Source organism: Microtus oregoni, unplaced genomic scaffold (assembly GCF_018167655.1).
Source record: "Microtus oregoni isolate MIOR12 unplaced genomic scaffold, Mior012 000000F_ref0000247, whole genome shotgun sequence".
Lineage (NCBI taxonomy): Eukaryota > Metazoa > Chordata > Mammalia > Rodentia > Cricetidae > Microtus > Microtus oregoni.
This window is the reverse complement of record NW_024543059.1, coordinates 30,248,088-30,266,719: the sequence shown is the minus strand read 5'-3', so window position 1 is coordinate 30,266,719 and position 18,632 is coordinate 30,248,088. Positions and strand designations below refer to the sequence as shown.

The following is an 18,632-nucleotide window of genomic DNA, read 5'->3' as shown; positions in this document are numbered from 1 at the left end:
GGTCAATTTAAAGAAATGAATTTTAAAACACTGGCATCTAAAAACCAATTAACGTTAATATTTGAGTGCAAAAGAATAAAGCAAATCTCTGGGTGCCAATGTGGTTCTTGGCACAGCCTCATGGTGCAGTAGGTATGCACCTCACTGTTGTAGCGTGTGGCTCTGGTGCAGCCTACACGGTGAGGTAGACGTGTATCTCACTGTTGCTGTAGCGTGTATCTCTGGGTGCAGTGGGTGTGCACCCCACTGTTGTAGCGTGTGGCTCTGGGTGCAGCCTACACGGTGCGGCAGGTGTGCACCCCACTGTTGTAGCGTGTGGCTCTGGGTGCAGCCTACACGGTGCGGCAGGTGTGCACCCCACTGTTGTAGCATGTGACTCTGAGTGCAGCCTACACGGTGCGGTAGGCGTGTACCTCACTGTTGCTGTAGCGTGCCAGCTCAGAGATGAAGCGCATGTGGTCCTCCCGGATCTGGATCATCTGCTCACAGATGTTGTACTGCGGGCTGCTGCTTGAGGACGTACAGGTCCACCTGGGCATGGAGAGAAAGCCCTGCATGACCTAAGGCACCAGTGCAGTGCCTAGGACAGCACCGACTGCAGCGGAGGAAGACCCTGTGGTGCTAGGAGCATTCAATGACTGAAACTGCCTGAGGCCTACAAAACCCGAGGGATGTACTACATAGTTTTCACTCGTAGAGATCTCCTGTCCCCTGAGGAGAAATGTAATGTCTGAATCACAGCTAAGTGGTAAATAACAGTTGGGTAAGGGTATGAGCACTCAACAAATCCATGAGCCATATGGAATTTACAATAAATAAGACTGTGTGCATATAGCAAGTTGTAATGGTAAGCTACAGACCCTTCGCAGCTGAGCTTACTCTAGGCCTAGAGACCGAGTTCTTCAGGACCCATGGGCCATAGTGTTTCCGCCTTAGCCATTACAGTCATTATCTATGGTTTGTTTGTTATTTCTATTAAAAATCATTTAAGACCAGGCTCAGCTCCAGGGACCTTGCAAAAATAGGCCTGGATTGGTTTAACCCTCAGGAGACAATTTTGTAAACTCTGCTAATGTACATGCATATCCTGCTCCTCTCCAGGATTGGCTGATATCTGCTAACATACATGCATATCCCTGCTCCTCCCCAGGGTTGACTGACATCTGCTAACGTACATGCAAATCTCTGGTCCTCCCCAGGCTTGGCTGACAGGCATGCTTCACCATACTACTGAGTGTAGAAAACTATTTTCATATATTTATATTCTCAGTCAGCACTGTGTGGTAGAAATCTTTAGAATGACAAATATATTTTAAGGCTGAGCTGTCCAACATGCTAGTCACTGGACTCTGAACATTCAAAATGTGGCTTGCTTTAAGAAGGAAATTAAAATGTTTAGTGCTCTGATCAATGAATTTAAAAACAAAGAGGTATATCTGGCAAAGCGCTACCATATGGGGCACCGGTTTCCACACTTGTGAGAATGTCAGGTACTACTTTAGACATGGAAATGCACGCTCTGGAGGTGCCCAGAGGGCCCTGGAAGAAGTTCTAGCAGCCCGTCGAGTCTCTCCTTACCGGGACTTATTCTCTTCATAGTGAGCACTGGTCTTGATGTATCTCGCCAGTTCTATCTGCATATCTCCAAACAGGGGAACCACCTGCAGCTGCTGCAGTCACATAAGGAAAGGAAGAGAGCATCACAATGGACATCCCGTCACCAGATCAACAACAACGAGGGGAAACAGCTCACACTAACTTTTAGCTTGCGTTAAACATGGCTGCAAAGCATTCAGTACAGGAACATCTCCTCTGAAAAGATGAAAAACACGTAGAAAATATGCCGAAAGACAACCTACCTTGTTGTTCCAAACATTGCTGCATTGCTATAAATTAAAAACCAACATGTAAAAGTTGAAAATTTATAGCGAAACAAGTTAGAATTGACACTCATAAAAAAACATGTGTTAAGACCTCAAAGAAAAAACCCTGTCCTTAAAATTCTAGAGAGAACTCTCAATGGATGGAAGAATATATCATGTTCATGTATTAGAAGGCCTAATAGTTTATTGTGTTTGTATGGACTAATATGACTGTCCCATGGTATGGCTAAGGGGGAGATATTTATTGTGGATATATAGAGAAAGAACAGCCAGAAGCTTCTGGAGGGATCCAGAGCAGATAGAGAAAGTAGACTGAACCTTTTCCAGCAGACTGGGCCTTGAGTACCCTCCTTAACCAGCTCTCGTGGATGCACCTGCAGGGCTTAGCTGGGGCTCTCTGTGCCCGGGAGGTAAACAGCGGGGATAGAGAACAGAGAAAACACAGTGAGATGCAGGAGCACAGCAGAGAGAGAGAGAGAGAGAGAGAGAGAGAGAGAGAGAGAAAGAGAGAGAGCGAGAGAGAGAGAGAGAGAGAGAGAGAGAGAGGAAGAACATGAACATATCAAAGATAGCAGGGTTGAAAGGCAATGAGTAGCTGAGAGAGGGAAGCGGCCTCTCTGTGCCAGGGAGGTAAACAGAGGGGATGGAGAACGGAGAAAACAGTGAGATGCAGGAGCACAGCAGAGAGAGAGAGAGAGAGAGAGAGAGAGAGAGAGAGAGAGAGAGAGAAAGAGAGAGAAACACAGAGAAAGGAAGAGCATGAACATATCAAAGATAGCAGGGTTGTAAGGCAATGAGTAGCTGAGAGAGGGAAGTCCGGGAGCTGGAGGGCGGTTAGTGGAGGGGAGAAGGTGCTAGGAGCTAGGATGCTAGCATGGACTTTGAAATGAATAAGTAGTACTCGCGACACTGAGAGAGATAGGAGACCAGCGTGCTGGCACACTGACAGGCACCAACCACAGATCGGCCATTGTTCCTTTTGTCTTTCGGAATTTGGGGAAATGGGGTTTCCTCTGAATCTACAGTTCTCACTAAGTTTATTCTTTGTTGTTGTTGCTAGGGACAAAAACCCAGGACCATGTGTCTATTAAGCAAGCACTCACTCACTCACTCACTCACTACCAAGCTACACTTCTAGCCCAGACCTGTATTTATGGAACCCAAGTCAATATCTCAGTAGGAAAATATCTTGAAAAGTGAAGGCTGGCATCTAAGATTATCCTGAAGAATAAAGCTCGAGGAGAGTCTCTTCCGGATAAGCACATCTGGCAGAAGGCAGTAGCTAGGAAGTCAGTGTGGTGATTGCTCTGACTGAAACTGGCCCCACGGGAGTGGCATATTGGGGGTGTAGCCTTGCTGGGGTAGGTGTGGCCTTGTTGGAAAAGTGTGTCCCTGTGTGGGTAGGCTTTGCAGTCTCAAGCCAGACCTGGTGGCTCCTGTCCTTCCTGCTGCCTGCAGATCCAGATGTAGAACTCTCAGCTACCTCTCCAGCATCATGTCTGCCTGCGTGCCGTCATGCTTCCCGCCATGACGATAATGGGCTAAATCTCTGAACCATAAGCCAGCCCTAATGAAATGTTTCCTTTATAAGAGCTGATGTGAGGGCTGGAGAGAGGGCTCAGTGGTTAAGAGCACTGGCTGCTCTTCCAGAGGACCCAGGTTCAATTCCCAGCACCCACATGGCAGGTCACACCTGTCTGTCACTCCAGTTTCAGGGATCCTAATACCTTCACACAGATACACATGCAGGCAAAACACCAATGCACATAGAATACAAATAAATATAAATCATTCGAAAAGTAAAATAAAAATAAGGAGTTGCTGTGGTCATGGTGTCTCTTCACAGCAACAGAAACCCTAAGTAAGACAGCAGGTATGGCCCTTGCATCAAGGAAGAAGCCAGAATAGAGGACAGAGACCCAGGGCAGACACAGACTTATTTGTGTACGGAAGAGGTTGCAGAGGAACAGAGAAATAAATGTCTTTGTAACCAATAAGCAGGGTCACCTGAATAACCACAGTAGAAAAAAAATTCTAAGAATTTCAACCCTCATCTCCCACAGAAATAAACGCGGGGCCAATTCCAGAGAAGGATTCCAGATCTAGATGAGAAAGGAATCACAATGCTTCACAAAGGTAACCTAGCAGAAGATTCTTGGGATGCCTTCAGTGGGTATGAACGAAAAGACCGGCTTATCAAGAATACAAGGAAACCAAGAACTTCCGTTGACCAAAGGACACCATAAAGTAAGTGAAGAGGGGAGGGGTTGAGAACGAGGCTCTCATAGTCTAATGATGGAGCCAAATGCTTATTAGCAGGGACCCTGGGTTCAGTCCCCACCAGCGAAAGAAAAGAAAACAGAGCCATGACGAGGAGGCAGGCAAAGTTGGGAGGATGCCTAAGGGCGTAAAGTTTCAGCTCTGGAGGAGGACCCGCGGCTGACAACATTTAACAGTCTTACATGGCTTGACATTCACTATTAGAACATGGTTAAATGTTCTCTACATGAAAAGGTATGAACTCGATTTAGTCAGTACCCAATGAATATATGTATTACGACACCACGGTATACACCATAACACAAACAGTATCTATTTACCAACTGTATTTTAGAGCGGAGGGAAAAGCTGAACCATGGAAAGGAGGGTGTGTTATTGGGGGAGGGGGGGAGGGAATCCCTGCTGGTTTCACCGCACAGGGAACAAAGAAGCGAGAATGAAAAAAATGAACCGCCAGACGAGCCAGGGTCTGATGGAGAATAAACTCATAAACAAGGCTTATGGGTCCATTGCCTCGGACACAACGGATCCTACCGGGTGTGATAACCATAATCTTATTCTCCCTGAGAGAGCCACGGGATTTTTCTCACAACTCTCAGCAGCATGTCCATTTACTGGGCACAGAAGGATGACTGCCTCCTGTACTGTGTACTTCTGGTGAATGAGACATGCCTTTCCAGTTTGGCCTCTGCTCCGCGGAACGGTGAGGAGCTTAGAAGCCTGTTTTCCATCATTAGCTAGCTGACAGGGCAGCGAAGAAGCAATCAGCTAGACCCAATGTCTCTGTGCCTGGATTGCAAGCTACTCTCTACAGATGAGACACGAGGACAGAATTGCAGGTGTGTGGCTTATTAAATCAAGGTCTTTTAGACAGAGGGACCTGGAGTATTTGCTAGTTTCTCTAGCCAGGCCCAGCTGACTGGCAGCCACTCCCTACTGAATTCCTTAGCAAGTAACACTGCACAAAGTTGGGCGATGGTGGCACACGCCTTTAATCCCAGCACTCGGGAGGCAGAGGCAGGTGGATCTCTGTGAGTTCAAGGCCAGCCTGGTCTAGAAGAGCTAGTTCCAGGACGGGAACCAAAAAAAGCTACAGTGAACCCTGTCTCGAAAATCCAAAAAAAAAAAAAAAAAAAAAGCACAAACATCTAACCTCCGTTTATGCCGTACAATTCAAGACTCAGCTAATTAACTGTTTATGTTTTAGTCCTAAGATTGACATGTACGACAAGAACAATCAACCAAGTGAAGAGAGAATCTGCTTTATGCGGGAAAAGTTTCCCAGACAGCCAGGGCCACAGAAGACGGTCTGGCCTCACAGCCTTGAACAATAAAGTTACAGGCTTCCCGCCTTGGACTCTGGGGCTACGTATAGGATGAGAAAATGTATTCTTAGGCTTGGGACACTTTAATGCCAGCCCTTGCCAAAGAGTGCCGAACTGTCCAGCACTCTTCGCCCTGCCGAGGCGTTGCCTTGGTAAATGGCTCTGCACCCTATTGTTTACTGGAGGAATGCATTATGACCCTGAGAAACAGCTTCGTAACTTTTCCACTGCCTAAAGTTTGTTGCGAGATGGGGATACAAGCTGTGTGAACAGATGATTAAAAAGAATCGGGATGACAGAATTGAAACCAAAGGTTAGAAAGAATTAGAAGAAGAGAACCGGACCCGGAAAAGGACAGCAAGAACAGACAGAGCATGACCCTCAGATCGTGGATGTCTGAGTCTTTCTCCCTCAGACAGATAGAAACGTGTTTCCTAAAGACACTCGGATGAAGGTTTCCTAAAATCCTTGCTGCTCTGAGGCCTTCCTTGGGCGACCCTGGGTGCAGCGTTGGGAGCTGAACACCTAGGCTACAGCAAATACATGTAGGCAAATGACCCAAACACACCAGATGAGATGATAATAATAATAAACCAAATTACCACACACACCAGATGAAATAATAATAATAAACCAAATTGCCACACACACCAGATGAAATCATAATAATAAACCAAATTACCACACACCAGATGAGATGATAATAATAAACCAAATTACCACACACACCAGATGAAATAATAATAATAAACCAAATTGCCACACACACCAGATGAAATCATAATAATAAACCAAATTACCACACACCAGATGAGATGATAATAATAAACCAAATTACCACACACACCTGATAGATGAAATAATAATAAAAAACCAAATTACCCACACACACCAGACAGATGAAATAATAATAAACCAGAAGGAGGACAAGTAAATGACTTCGTGATACAACCCCAAATTCGGGGAAAACAGGGAAAAAAACCCTAACCCGAACCACCCAGACCACAAGAAATAAAAATCAGAGCAGAAATTAAGGAAACAGAACCAAGGAAAACAATACAAAGAATCAACAAATCTATGAGCTGTTGTGTAAGAAGATAAGATCACCAGCCACTCGGCCAACTAACCTAAAGAAAGGATGCGGAATAGGAAACAAAGAGGAGATCATTCCAGCAGACACCAGGGAAACTCAGCACACTCAGGGAATACTGAAAACACCTGGACTCCATTACACTGTATAAACCTCGAAGATAGGAATGAATTACCAGCGTCAGCCAAACTACCAAATGCAACCTGGAATTCCGTGACCTGCACGTCTTACGGACTGGCCTAACTGGGAAGCCGCAAGTACAGAAAAGCTGGCATTGGGGCCATGCACTCTGATCCAGGCAGCCACTAGCACCAGCATGCACGTTCAGTATATTTATTTCAAACATCTGGTCCAAGGAGGCAGGTTTATTGTAGACAGCGAAATGAGGAGGTGGGTTTCTGTGTCAGCTAAACAGAAGGCAAGAATACTATATACACCCGAGTAAGGAAGCAGGCATTTGATCCCAAGTGGTAGAAACGCGTACAAAAGGGACTCAGTAGTGCGTGTGTGTGTGTGTGTGGTGTGTATGCGCATGTGTGCACATGAGCAGTGTGTGCACACACGTGTGTGTGGTGTGTGTGTGCATGTGTGTGCGCGCACAATTAATGAAATAAATAAATAATTAAAGACATCATGAATTTGGGAGGGGCGGGGAGAATTTGGAAGAGGGGTAGAGGTGATGTACACGCAGTGCTCACGTGTATAGTCCTCAAAATATTAAATTAAAAACAAAAGCAAAAGCAAAAAAAAAAAAGCAAAAAACTAAATGTCACCACCAACAGCAGCAGGTAGAGAAAACTGAGATGTGCCCCAAAGAGACATCACATAGGTGAGCGTTGCTGTCCTTCTGGAGTAGAGCTCTCCCCACCTCGTCCATCTGCTCCCCGATATGCAAGGGTCTTATCCCATGACCTCCATGTCATAGTCCAGGCTAACTGGCTTGTGAGATTCTAGGTAATTTTATCTCCACTTTCCCATCTCACCGTAGGAGCGGTGGGGATTACAGCTGCACACCACCACACCTGGCTTCGCATGTGGGTTGTGGGACCTAACCCAGGTCATAGAGCTTATATAGAAGATGCATTTTAACTTGCCAAGCCCAGAATCATGGGTCTTATTTGAGCCCTCTGCATCAATATCCTCCTGGACCGAGGTGGGTACCAATGCGGTTACCAAGCAGCTCAGTCAGTCCCCAGCTTCTCTTTCCACCCAGGCATGCGAAGTTTCAAGCTTGGGTCTTAACCAACGCTGCTTGGATTATAAAGACCTAACTGCCTCCTGGAGGCTTACCGTCAACACCGATTGCCTGCATTAGAAAGATCAGACATTCTTGAGGCAAATCCGGGTTTATGAAGCCCTGTAGAATCTTTTGATGAATATTTGCTAAAGATGCCAGACATCTAGTTTTAGCCAGGCATTGGCTAAAAAAAGATGCGCTAACTCTCAGATTCCTCAAAGCTCCACAAACCACAGAAGGAAGTATCAAGTTTCTTAGAGGGGTCTTAGCAGAGCAGCCTGCTAAAGGTGCTATTGCTTTAGATCATAGCCTTTTCTGGTTTGCAAAATGATTAATCAAGCACTCTAAACCATACACAACCACACACCACTTAAAATTAAAAAAAAAAAATCAAGTAATGATCCAGTGTCTTAGCCAATCCTGGGGTGGATCTTGGGAATGGACAATATCTCAAGCTTATTCATATTGCACAATTAAGAGGCAGCTGTCACTGAAAAACTATCCAGAGCTGCGTGAATCAGGTGACTGACTTCCTAGATGCAATACTTTATATAAAAAATAATGTTCGTGGTAAGAAAAGAGAGTATCCAGGGAGTATACAACAAATGCCTATATCAACACTTCAGAAGAAATGAACTTTAAAATGTTAACAGTTAACGCAGAGCTTAAAAGAAAATCCAAATATACATTGCACATCTACAGTTTTTCATTAATGTTAGATTTCCAAACCATGATCTCCTGTTCCTACGTGCTACCTTGAACTCCGTCTCTGCAGGGTTTCTTCTGTAATTAAACCGGTTATAATTACATGGAAAATTCAGAGCAGCTGGCTACTCAGCTGCACTGAAATTGCCTAATAAGATGCTCTAGACGGAATGAGAGGAGAAGCAAAGGGACAGTGATGTACCTGTACTGAGTTATTATGACGCCTGGCAGTAAGAGACACCGGTCAAATGTACAGATGTACTTTGAAACCGAGCTCAAACATTGCTCTACGTGTTTATAGGCGTGACTGAACAACATATAGGCATAAACCTTTTTATTCCTGTATCTGTCAGATATATTTCATTCTATAGAATGGTTCTAACACAAAATAAGATGAAAATAAGCAAATCTTCTCCCCCCACACCCCAGGATCCCAGAAGCACTCTTTACAAACAGAGGGTTGGGCACGTGCAGTCAGATACAGAAGAGAAGAAACCGTACGATGCCATTTCTACACGATTCAACCCAGGCAAAACCAAGGCAAGGAGCAAGAAGAGAAAGCCTGGCTTTTAGAGGGGAGAAGAAGTTTCAAGACTCTCTCTTATCTTCCTGCATTCCGATAAACAACATAATCAGTCACAGATTCACTTGGCAAAAATTCAACGCAGATATCTATAAAAACATTGATCATCATGCTCAGAACTAAGCAAAAATCTGTCAAAAAAGCTCTTTATATATATATATATAATATATATATAAATTCACATGTTTATATCAATGTTTTTACATACAGACACACATATATGTATATGTACATGCAAACAAATGTAAAGCTCACCTTGAAGTATTTGTCTATTTTGGATAAGTTGATTCTTTTCTTGGCATCTAGTTTGTAGATGTTACTGACACTCCCATCCATCAGGTACAGACCAAATCCCATGACCTGAAAAGCCACAAAATGGTGCCATATAACACTTGGATCTATGAATTTACAGATGCACACTGCCAAGCTGCTAACTTTGAAATCACAAATCACTCTTCCTTGTAATGGTGCTAAGAAAGGGGCTATCCTTTGCACAGCCAAGAGTACTTAACACCCTAACCACTCAAAGGCCATTCGGTTGTTACCCAGCACACAGCAAGGGAGACAGTGTTTGTGGAGATGGGTATCCTTTTAAGGTTTCGTTGTGATTAATGCCTGCTATTCCCAGTCTGGTGCTTTGAATGTATTTTTTCCCCCTTATTCTTCTTCCCTGAAATCAGTTACAAGGAATAATTTGATTTCCAGGCTAGATGCTAAAAGACAAACCAGTGTTGACTAGCCTAACCCGAGTCCCAGGGATATTGTAGAATTGCACTATCCAATACACAGCCATGCCTAACTACAGAACTTAACTCTGTGCAAAACTAACAAATTCCATCCGGCAACAGCTGTGTGCATAGCCCCAGTATGCCCTGGGGACACGACTAGAGCTCCCGCATCAGCCAGCACAGTCACAGTCATGACGTTTCTACTGTCACAGCCGTCCCCATCATTGCGGGGAACTCTCCTGACAAGAGTGTGTCACCAGCTGGGGCAGCAGGTGTACTCAGCAGACAGTGCCTCAGATCAAGTGTGTGTTGAGGTGACCAGCAGACCAGAGGAAAAAGGATTTCCTAGTCAAGAGACCTGATCCACACACAGGAGAGCTTCAGCGTAAGGAAAAGCTGGCGAAGGATTCTAGACCAAGTACAGCCATGCTCTGTCCCCGAGAGAAAGGCTGCCACCCCACCCTCCCACACCCACACCCACGCACTTTGAGAAGCATGTGCTTTTCACTGGGTGTCAAGTACATTCTGTTCTCGTAGTAATCCACACAGAGATTCACGATGTCCGCCAGGAGCTCTTCATAGCCAGAAATGACCTCGAGCTGCTGCTGCAGAGACTGAAACACAAGGGGACACAGAAAGCTACTGCCCGCTCCAGCCGCTCGGGCAACACAGGCCGTCGGTGGTGCGCGGAGAACACATCCTTACTTGTGTGATCTTGTTGTGGTTGGCCAGGAACATGGACAAGTTCTGGGACTCCTGGATGGACTGTGGATCTGCCATTTTACGTAAAAACTGAGCAGCCCTAGGAGGAAAAGTCAATTCTAAAACATATCCACAAATCGATTTAAAGGTGAGGGGTTTGGGGGAGGGGGACCAGGAGTCCTCTCCTCTACCTGAAGTTATTAAAAAATATTTACAGAAATGTGTTGCAGACACTCATTATGGTTTCAGACTCCTGAAGCATCTCTGACCTTGACTCTAGGGCAGTGGTTCAAAACCTGTGGGTCGTGACCTCCTTGGGGGTCAAACAACCCTTTCACGGGGAGGGGTTGCACATCAGATATTCTGTGTATCAGGTATTTGCACTATGATTTAAAACAGTATCAACATGACAGTTATGAAGTAGCCATGACAATCGTTTTACGGCTGGGGGGTGGAGTTCATAACAACATGAGGAACTATATTAAGGAGTTGCATCATTAGGAAGGTTAAGAACCACTGCTCTGGGGAAACCTTTAGTCAACTCAGACGTATCTTATACAGCTTTTGTGCTTACTGCCCACAGGTATCTCTATTCTGGTGTCTCCTATATACAGGTAAATGCCTTCCTTTATGGGTCAAAGGACCCCTAGCCTCCCTGTCAGAGCAAGTCTAGCATATTCTGACTCCAAAATGCCCTGAAATGCATTGTTAAAGATCTTTCTAGAAACCCTCTCTGGGCCGCCACAAAGTGCCGTCTCAGCCCACCAGCATGGTAACAGCGCAGCGTTCTTGAACTGCCATCTATTCAGTTGCACAGTGTGTGGGAGACCAAAGGGCTTGTACAGGAAAGTCCCCGAAGGCACACAGTGAGTCTATGTAGGGAAAGAGCAAGGAGCCTTTCCATGTAACAGAACTGCCAACAGGGCCTCCCTACGCGACTCAGAATCTTAAATATTTAAGTTTACACAAGGAAGGGTCATATCCATACTGAATTCACTTCCTTCCTTCCTCACGGACTGAAATGATAATGTGTCTCCCTAGCTGCTGGCTGTGGCCATGTAACAGAGAGGCAGGCCGTGAGATACGATGCAAGGGACTGTCAGGAACTTGAACGTTTACTGCTAAGAAAGAGTACAATTTTTTAAATATTTCTTTGAAAGATTTTATTATTATGTATACAGTATTCTGTCTGCATGTCTGCCTGCTGGCTAGAAGAAAACACCAGATCTCATTACAGATGGTTGTGAGCCACCCTATGGTCGCTGGGAATTGAACTCAGGACCTCTGGGAGAGCAGCCAGTGCTCTTAATCTCTACGTCACCTCTCCAGCCCAAGGGTACAGGTTTATATTCTCCTTCCTCCCTATCCACCCTAATGTAAACAGTGGGCAGAACTCAAGCAGCCACGCTGTACTCTGAGCAACACGTGATGAATGCAGAACAGCCTCACTCCCTAATTAAAATATAAAAAAATTTAAAAATTAATAAAAAGTTTGAGTTGTGCAGTGGTGGTGCACATCTTTAATCCCAGCATTCGGGAGGAAGAGGCAGGCGGATCTCTGTGAGTTCGAGGCCAGCCTGGTCTACAAGAGGGAGTTCCAGGACAGCCAGGGCTACATAGAGAATCCGTCTCAAAAATACAAAACAAGACAAAAAACAAACAGACAAACAAATAAAACTTGTATGCAGTTTAAACAATAATAATAAATATGATAATAAATCATATCTTTCAATATGTTCATCTTATTGATCACAATAGATGCTAGGATAGGAGCTAAGGCAACCAAGGAAGGGCACTGTCTTCTATTTCAGTCAAGACTCATCACAATCATGTGGGTGATTTTTTTCCATTTTATTTAGAATATGAACCAAAAGCTACCATCCGGACACAAAAGAAACGGGGGTCAATGAGAGAGAGAGAGAGAGAGAGAGAGAGAGAAAACGAGCATAGAATAAAGGGTAAGTCCGCTTGTTCATCTTATTGTCAACTACTCGTGGAATCAGGTAAAACCCAAGCAGCTGGGCATGCTCGTGGAGGATTTTCTTGACTGATCATTTGCCATGGGAAGACCTACCCTAAATCCAGACTTGATGCATTTCGTCATAGCAACAACAACAAAACCTGTTTAGCACACTCCTGCTGGCCTTTCTATAGGCTGTAGGCTGGTGCTCTTAAAAACGGAAAGTTAGCACAGGGAAGAGCTGTCCAGAGGACTTGAGATGCTCAGTATGACCCTAGGATACCTCCCATGGGCCAACTTTGTATAACATCACGTCTGCAATGACGTGCAAGGGACGGCGAGGGGATGGAAACCCTGAGGACTGCAGCTAAGTATCCTTGGATGAAAAACACACTTTCCCTAGGATAAGATGCTCCCTGGGCCAATCCCGATGCACCGTGAACAGGGATAGATGTACATATTTATCATCTCACGGTTACTAAGCACTCAGATTTTCCCATAAACACCTGAGGCTCACCAGAAAGCCCCAGGCTGCTCAAGATGCATAAAACTACCAGAGACGACAGCTAAAGCCGTCGGCAACTCCTGCACCTTACTCTTGGTAGCATGAACTCACAGGCTCAAGACTGCTAAGTAGCTGCTCTCAACACAAGGGATGATTTTAGCACCCAGGAGACAGGCACCTGTTACTTGCAAGGCTGAGATGGGACCTCTCTGGGACCCCACCACACGCTGCGGGCCTGAGCTCACCTCTTATACGCAGAGTGGTCATTCTTCACGCTACACTTCATGTTCTTCAGCTCGTCCAACACGGCAAACATGTTGATGAATTTGCCCAAAGTGATCAAGTAGGCTTCGGACACAAAGTCCTTCCTCCTCTCCGCGTGACACAGGCGTCTCACTTCCCCACAGAAACGTTCGATGGCATTTCTCTGAGCACAGAAAGGGAAAGGCAGAAGAGCCCTCTCAGCCGCTGATCGGATCTCCGCTGGCGCTCCAAGGACAGCCCCTCACTTACTGTTCCTCACTACTAGGCTCTAGAACCACCTTCCTTCTCACAGAGAGACCCTTGTCTGAGCAACGTCCAGACCTTTGCTCTGTAGAAACCATTATTTATTTCGCAGTTCAGCAGCTGCGGCTCTCACTAAAGTAAAAGCTGATTATTCCTGCAAGACTACTAGGGCGGATCCCGCGGACTGAACTTGACGGAACCTAGAATCACCTGGAAGACGGGTTTCCGAGCATGCCTATGGGGAATCAATCGATCACCTTGATTATACAGAGATAGAAAGACCCACACACACCCCTGTGGGCGATGCCATTCCCTGGCTGAGGTCCTGGGCTGCAGAAGTGGAGAAAGAGACCGGGACACAGAATGAATTCTTAGCTCTGTGTCATAATAATGGAAGCGGCATGACCAAGTGGTTACAAAGCTTCTACTGTCTGGAAGTCCCTGCTATGATGGACGGAACCCTTGAACTTTGGGCTTAAATAAATCCTTTCTCCATTAAACTGGTTCTCTGGGATATTTTGTTTGAGCAACAAGAAAAGAACTACAGTCTCTGAGGAAAATGCTCCAATAAGCATCTATGATACTGACATTGACAGGTGAAAAGCAGAGGGGATTTTCTTTTTGCTAAGTTTTAAGATTAAGTAAAAATTCAAAGAAAACTACAGTTGGAAAAATTGTAGCCGGGTAGTAGTGGCACACACTTTTAATCCCAGCACTTGGGAGGCAGAGGCAGGACAATCTATGTGAGTTCAAGGCCAGCCTGGTCTACAGAGCAAGTTCCAGGACAGCCAAGGCTACACAGAGAAACCCTGTCTTAGAGGGGAAAAAATGTATGGGGGGCTGGAGAAATGGCTCAGTAGTTGGGAACACTGACTGCTTGCTCTTCCAGAGGCCCAGGGTTCAACTCCCAGCAACCATATAGCAGTCCCCAACTATTTGTAACTCCAGTTCCAAGGCCAACACCCCTAAAGACATACAAGTAGGCAAAACACATAAAAATGCACGTAAGATTAAAAATACATTAAAAAATCGTTTAGAGCCGGGCAGTGGTGGCGCACGCCTTTAATCCCAGCACTCGGGAGGCAGAGGCAGGTGGATCTCTGTGAGTTCGAGGCCAGCCTGGTCTAGAAGAGCTGGTTCCAGGACAGGAACCAAAAATCATTTAGATATTTCCAATAGGCCACTTTAGAATCAGCAAGTCTCGACCATGTGGCAACCCCCCCACCCCCGTAACTGAGGGGTCAAAGGAGGTCCAGGTAGGAAGTACCAGAAAGGCAAAAAAAAAAAAAAAAAGTTGAAAAAACTAGATATACACTGCCCTTGGAAGTGACGAAAGCAAGCTTTGTGCAGGTAAAATTTCACCCTAAGGAGCGGTGAGACACAAAAGAAGAATTTACTCAGAAGAGAGTTGAAGCCCCTCTGTCTGATGTGGTTGCTCTACTTTAGACTACACTGTCCCTATCCTTAGTATTAAACCCCCCTACTTATTTTACTGTTTTACCTGGAAGTACATAAAATTCATCAGTTTTGTGACCTCTGGTTCAAGGACTTCCACCGTCTTCTCATAAATCTCAACTCTATTAGGCTGTTCGTTGCACTTCACCTAAGCGCCGAGAGACAAAAGCCAAGTCATGTAACTGCACAAGGGGCACGAGGGGCAGGAGGGGCGTGGCCTCGCAGGGCTGGGGACGGGAATGGCTGGGAAGGGCGAGGCACCTGAGGGATGGCTCGAGAGCAGCTCCTCCAGGTGTAGAGCATGACAGCATACTCCTGGCCTTCCTCCAGCATCTCGTTCTGCAAAACACACGGGACGACGCACGTGTAAGTAGGGGAATGAACGCAAAAGGAGACATGAACGGCTGATGGCTCCGCCCACCCCTCGCAAGACACGGCAGACAACCACAACAGCCCCATCAAATATCCCTACAGCTTCAGCAGGCTGCAAAGGGCTCTGGATGACAACGTAAGCCACTTCTGAGGAGAGCCACCACTGAGGTGCATCCAACCCCACGCAGCCCTCAATAACCGCCTGGAAGGCAGACCTGAAGCTAGGGCAAGAATCCCTGATAGCAGCAGCCTCACAGTTTCTTTTCCAGGTCACACCAAGCTTCCCGGCTTAGGCAGGATCCAAAAGCAGAGCTGCTAGCCTGGGATATATGGGAGGAAAGACAGACTACTTCACACAGCACAAAAATCCAGGGACGGTACCCACGGGAAGAGAGCTATCATCATCATCTTATTTTTAAAGAATTCTACTTATTTATTAAGTGTACTGTGTTCTGCCTGCATGTACACGTGCAGGCCAGAAGAGGGCACCATATCTCATTCCAGATGGTTGTGAGCCACCATGTGGTTGCTGGGAAATGAACTCAGGACCTCTGGGAGAGCAGCCAGTGCTCTTAAACCACTAAGCCATCTCTCCAGCACCAAGCTACCATCATTTTTTAATAACAGCTTTGGTGTGCTGTCCCATTACTTCCTGATCATTTGCTTTGGTGAAAAGGTAAAAACCCATAGGTCTTTAAAATGTGACTAGAATTCTGGCAATGACTTAAGAGGCATCAAAAGAACTTGCTTTTCCCAGCCTGGTCTGCAGAGGGAGCTCCAGGGCAGTCAGGGCTACACAGAGAAACCCTGACTCAAACAAACAAACAAACAAGCAAACAAAAATACAACCTTTCATCTTATAACATCATTCCTACAAATATTTAGGAAGATGTCCATCACAGCATTCTTTATTACACAACAGGGGAAACTGAGTAAATGTACACAGAGAGTTAACGGTGGACATTTACAGAACGGGCTATACAGACACTGAAGGCATTTTTCTCTGGTGCATTTCCTGAGATAAAAATGTTCACAAGATCATTAAAATACATAATTACAATTACAGAATTCATTTAGAAAACCCAAGTCTCATATGAGTGTACACCTGACACATCAAAGTCCAGGCATGGAGAAACGGAGAGAGAAAGAGCACCAACCAAGGGAACCCTTGCAATGTTGGCAAAGACTTTCTCTGGGCTGGGCTGGAGAGGTGGCTCAGAGGTTAAGAGCACTGGCTGCTCTTCCAGAGGTCGTGAGTTCAATTCCCAGCAACCACATGGTGGCTCCCAACCATCTATAATGAGAAATGGTGCCCTCTTCTGGTTTGCAGGCATACATGCAGGCAGAACACTGTATATACGATAAATAAATCTTTATAAAAAACAAAACTATAGACTGTTTTTTATAATAAAAAGCAAGAACTTTCTTAAGACTGTAAGACATTTCCATCTCTTTTCCTCTACCTAGTCTTTCAGGAGAACATGTAGTTCGTGTGCTGCTTAAACGGGACACCTGCTAGACAGAAACAGAGAAATGGACGACATTACCTACCATGCTAGAGTGGACAGTCGCTTGTTCAATGTATCTTGCAATGCCCGTGACAAATGCATTTCTGTCTTCAAAGTTGGTGTTGAAGTTGGGCTGCAGGGGAGGGAAGCAGAACAAAGACGTCAGGCTGAGGTCAGAGTGGCCAGCCGTGTCCCATCTTCTCAGAGACCTACCTGATAGAGCAGGGAGGAAGGTGGAGGCTCAATGCAAGGCTGCTGGTCAGGCAGAGGCAGCTCCTCCAGGAGGTCCACGTTGGATAGCGCATCTTCTAGTGTCACTTGGGCAGCCATACTGTAACAGAACAAAGTACAGAGCCGGCTGTGAGGGAAGATGCGGTCTGGAATATACAGCAGGCCTTCTGACGGGACTTAGGTGGCTTCTGGTTTCCCCTCACCCCCTTCTTGCAAGGGCACTGAAGACACCCACAGAATGGGAGCATAGGGACCACAAGTCCCTGAGAGTCCTTTCCTTCCTCCAGGCTTATTGGGAAAGCTCTCCTGACCTCTATAGAGTATCCTGCGGCAGAAAATACCGGTTCCTACGGTTCCTACCACACTTGCCGTCTCCCTTTACCCTTTCCACATTGTCACTCCCATCCTAGCTGCTGGTGCTTAGGCCCCACAGAGGGTGTGTTAACCCCTCACATGGCTGGAATAGGGCAGCATCTCCTGCACAGTTATTCCAAATATGTGAGGACTAGAGAACTGCCCTTGGTCACCAGCAGTGTAGCTACAACTGGCTGGAATCGCAGGGACTGTACTAGAGCATCGGTGTGCTCGAGAGAAAAGCATCAACCCTGAAGATGGAACAGAGAGGCAGAGAAGTGCAGGCATAAAACACACATCCACGCCAGCTACAAGACGCAGTGGCAGCACACAGCCTGTCTCCCATCGAATGGCTTCTGACCCTAGCAGGATGGGCGGTGGGTTAGAAAGACAGTCCACCATCCTGGAGGGGAGACAGGAAGACTTGGGGTTGTGTTCCTAATGGAGCCACAGGACGGGTTATGTTCTAAGAAGGAAGTGACAGCAAACGAGGCCAAGGAAGAACTCAACGGAAGCCTCTGAACAAAATGGCAGCACGGATAATAAAGACCCATGGACCATAGCATGCTGCCTGTGCGCCTTCTCAAGGGTCAGAGTTCCATCCCAAGATGAAAAACTGGAAACAGAAGTTCCAGAGACCCAGCAAGTCCCGAGCCATGGCGGTGAGGGAGAGTCCACAAAGCTGCACCCAGTTTCCGTTCGAGTTATTCTGCACATAAAAAGCTAATCGCTAACCCAGATTGCTAACATAGACTGCTGTGACCTGAACCTGCAGAGTTTCGGCCCATACTTTGTGACCTAGGCCTTAGATCGTGAACTAAAAAACCTTGGCCATCCAGGACCGCTCTTGGGCGAACAGCCCCAATTGGCATACCAGAGACTGAATGACTGGGAACCGTGTGCACAGTGGCCAAGCCTGACCCCTCAGAGCTGTACGAAGACAAAAGCGGAGTCTACTCCCTCACACGGTACAAATCACACAGCAGGGAACGGCACACAAAGAAACTCAGTATAACCATACTAAGTGTTACCCCCAAGCGAAGAGCACCCCAGCCCACTGCCCTTCACCACGACCAGCACTCCAGCCGCTCAGCAGCCAGCTGCCATTGTCCAGTATGCTCGCTACACTACGGTTACCAATTCTGTCTGAAGATAATTGATTCGCTGCCTACCGATCCTCTCTGTTACTCTAGGGCCTGATAGCCAC

At 46.2% G+C, this 18,632-nt stretch overlaps 1 protein-coding gene across 1 annotated transcript in view; it reads right to left on the bottom strand.

Moving 5' to 3' along the window:
• Positions 1–18,632, bottom strand: part of Cyfip1 (cytoplasmic FMR1 interacting protein 1) — a 75,942-nt gene that overhangs the window by 32,941 nt on the left and 24,369 nt on the right. Inside the window, 10 exon segments of the mRNA XM_041657998.1 lie at positions 414–531; positions 1,579–1,670; positions 9,359–9,463; positions 10,317–10,445; positions 10,537–10,633; positions 13,244–13,425; positions 15,007–15,108; positions 15,222–15,299; positions 16,884–16,973; positions 17,054–17,171. Coding sequence (XP_041513932.1) covers positions 414–531; positions 1,579–1,670; positions 9,359–9,463; positions 10,317–10,445; positions 10,537–10,633; positions 13,244–13,425; positions 15,007–15,108; positions 15,222–15,299; positions 16,884–16,973; positions 17,054–17,170 — 1,110 coding nt within the window. The 5' untranslated portion in view covers position 17,171.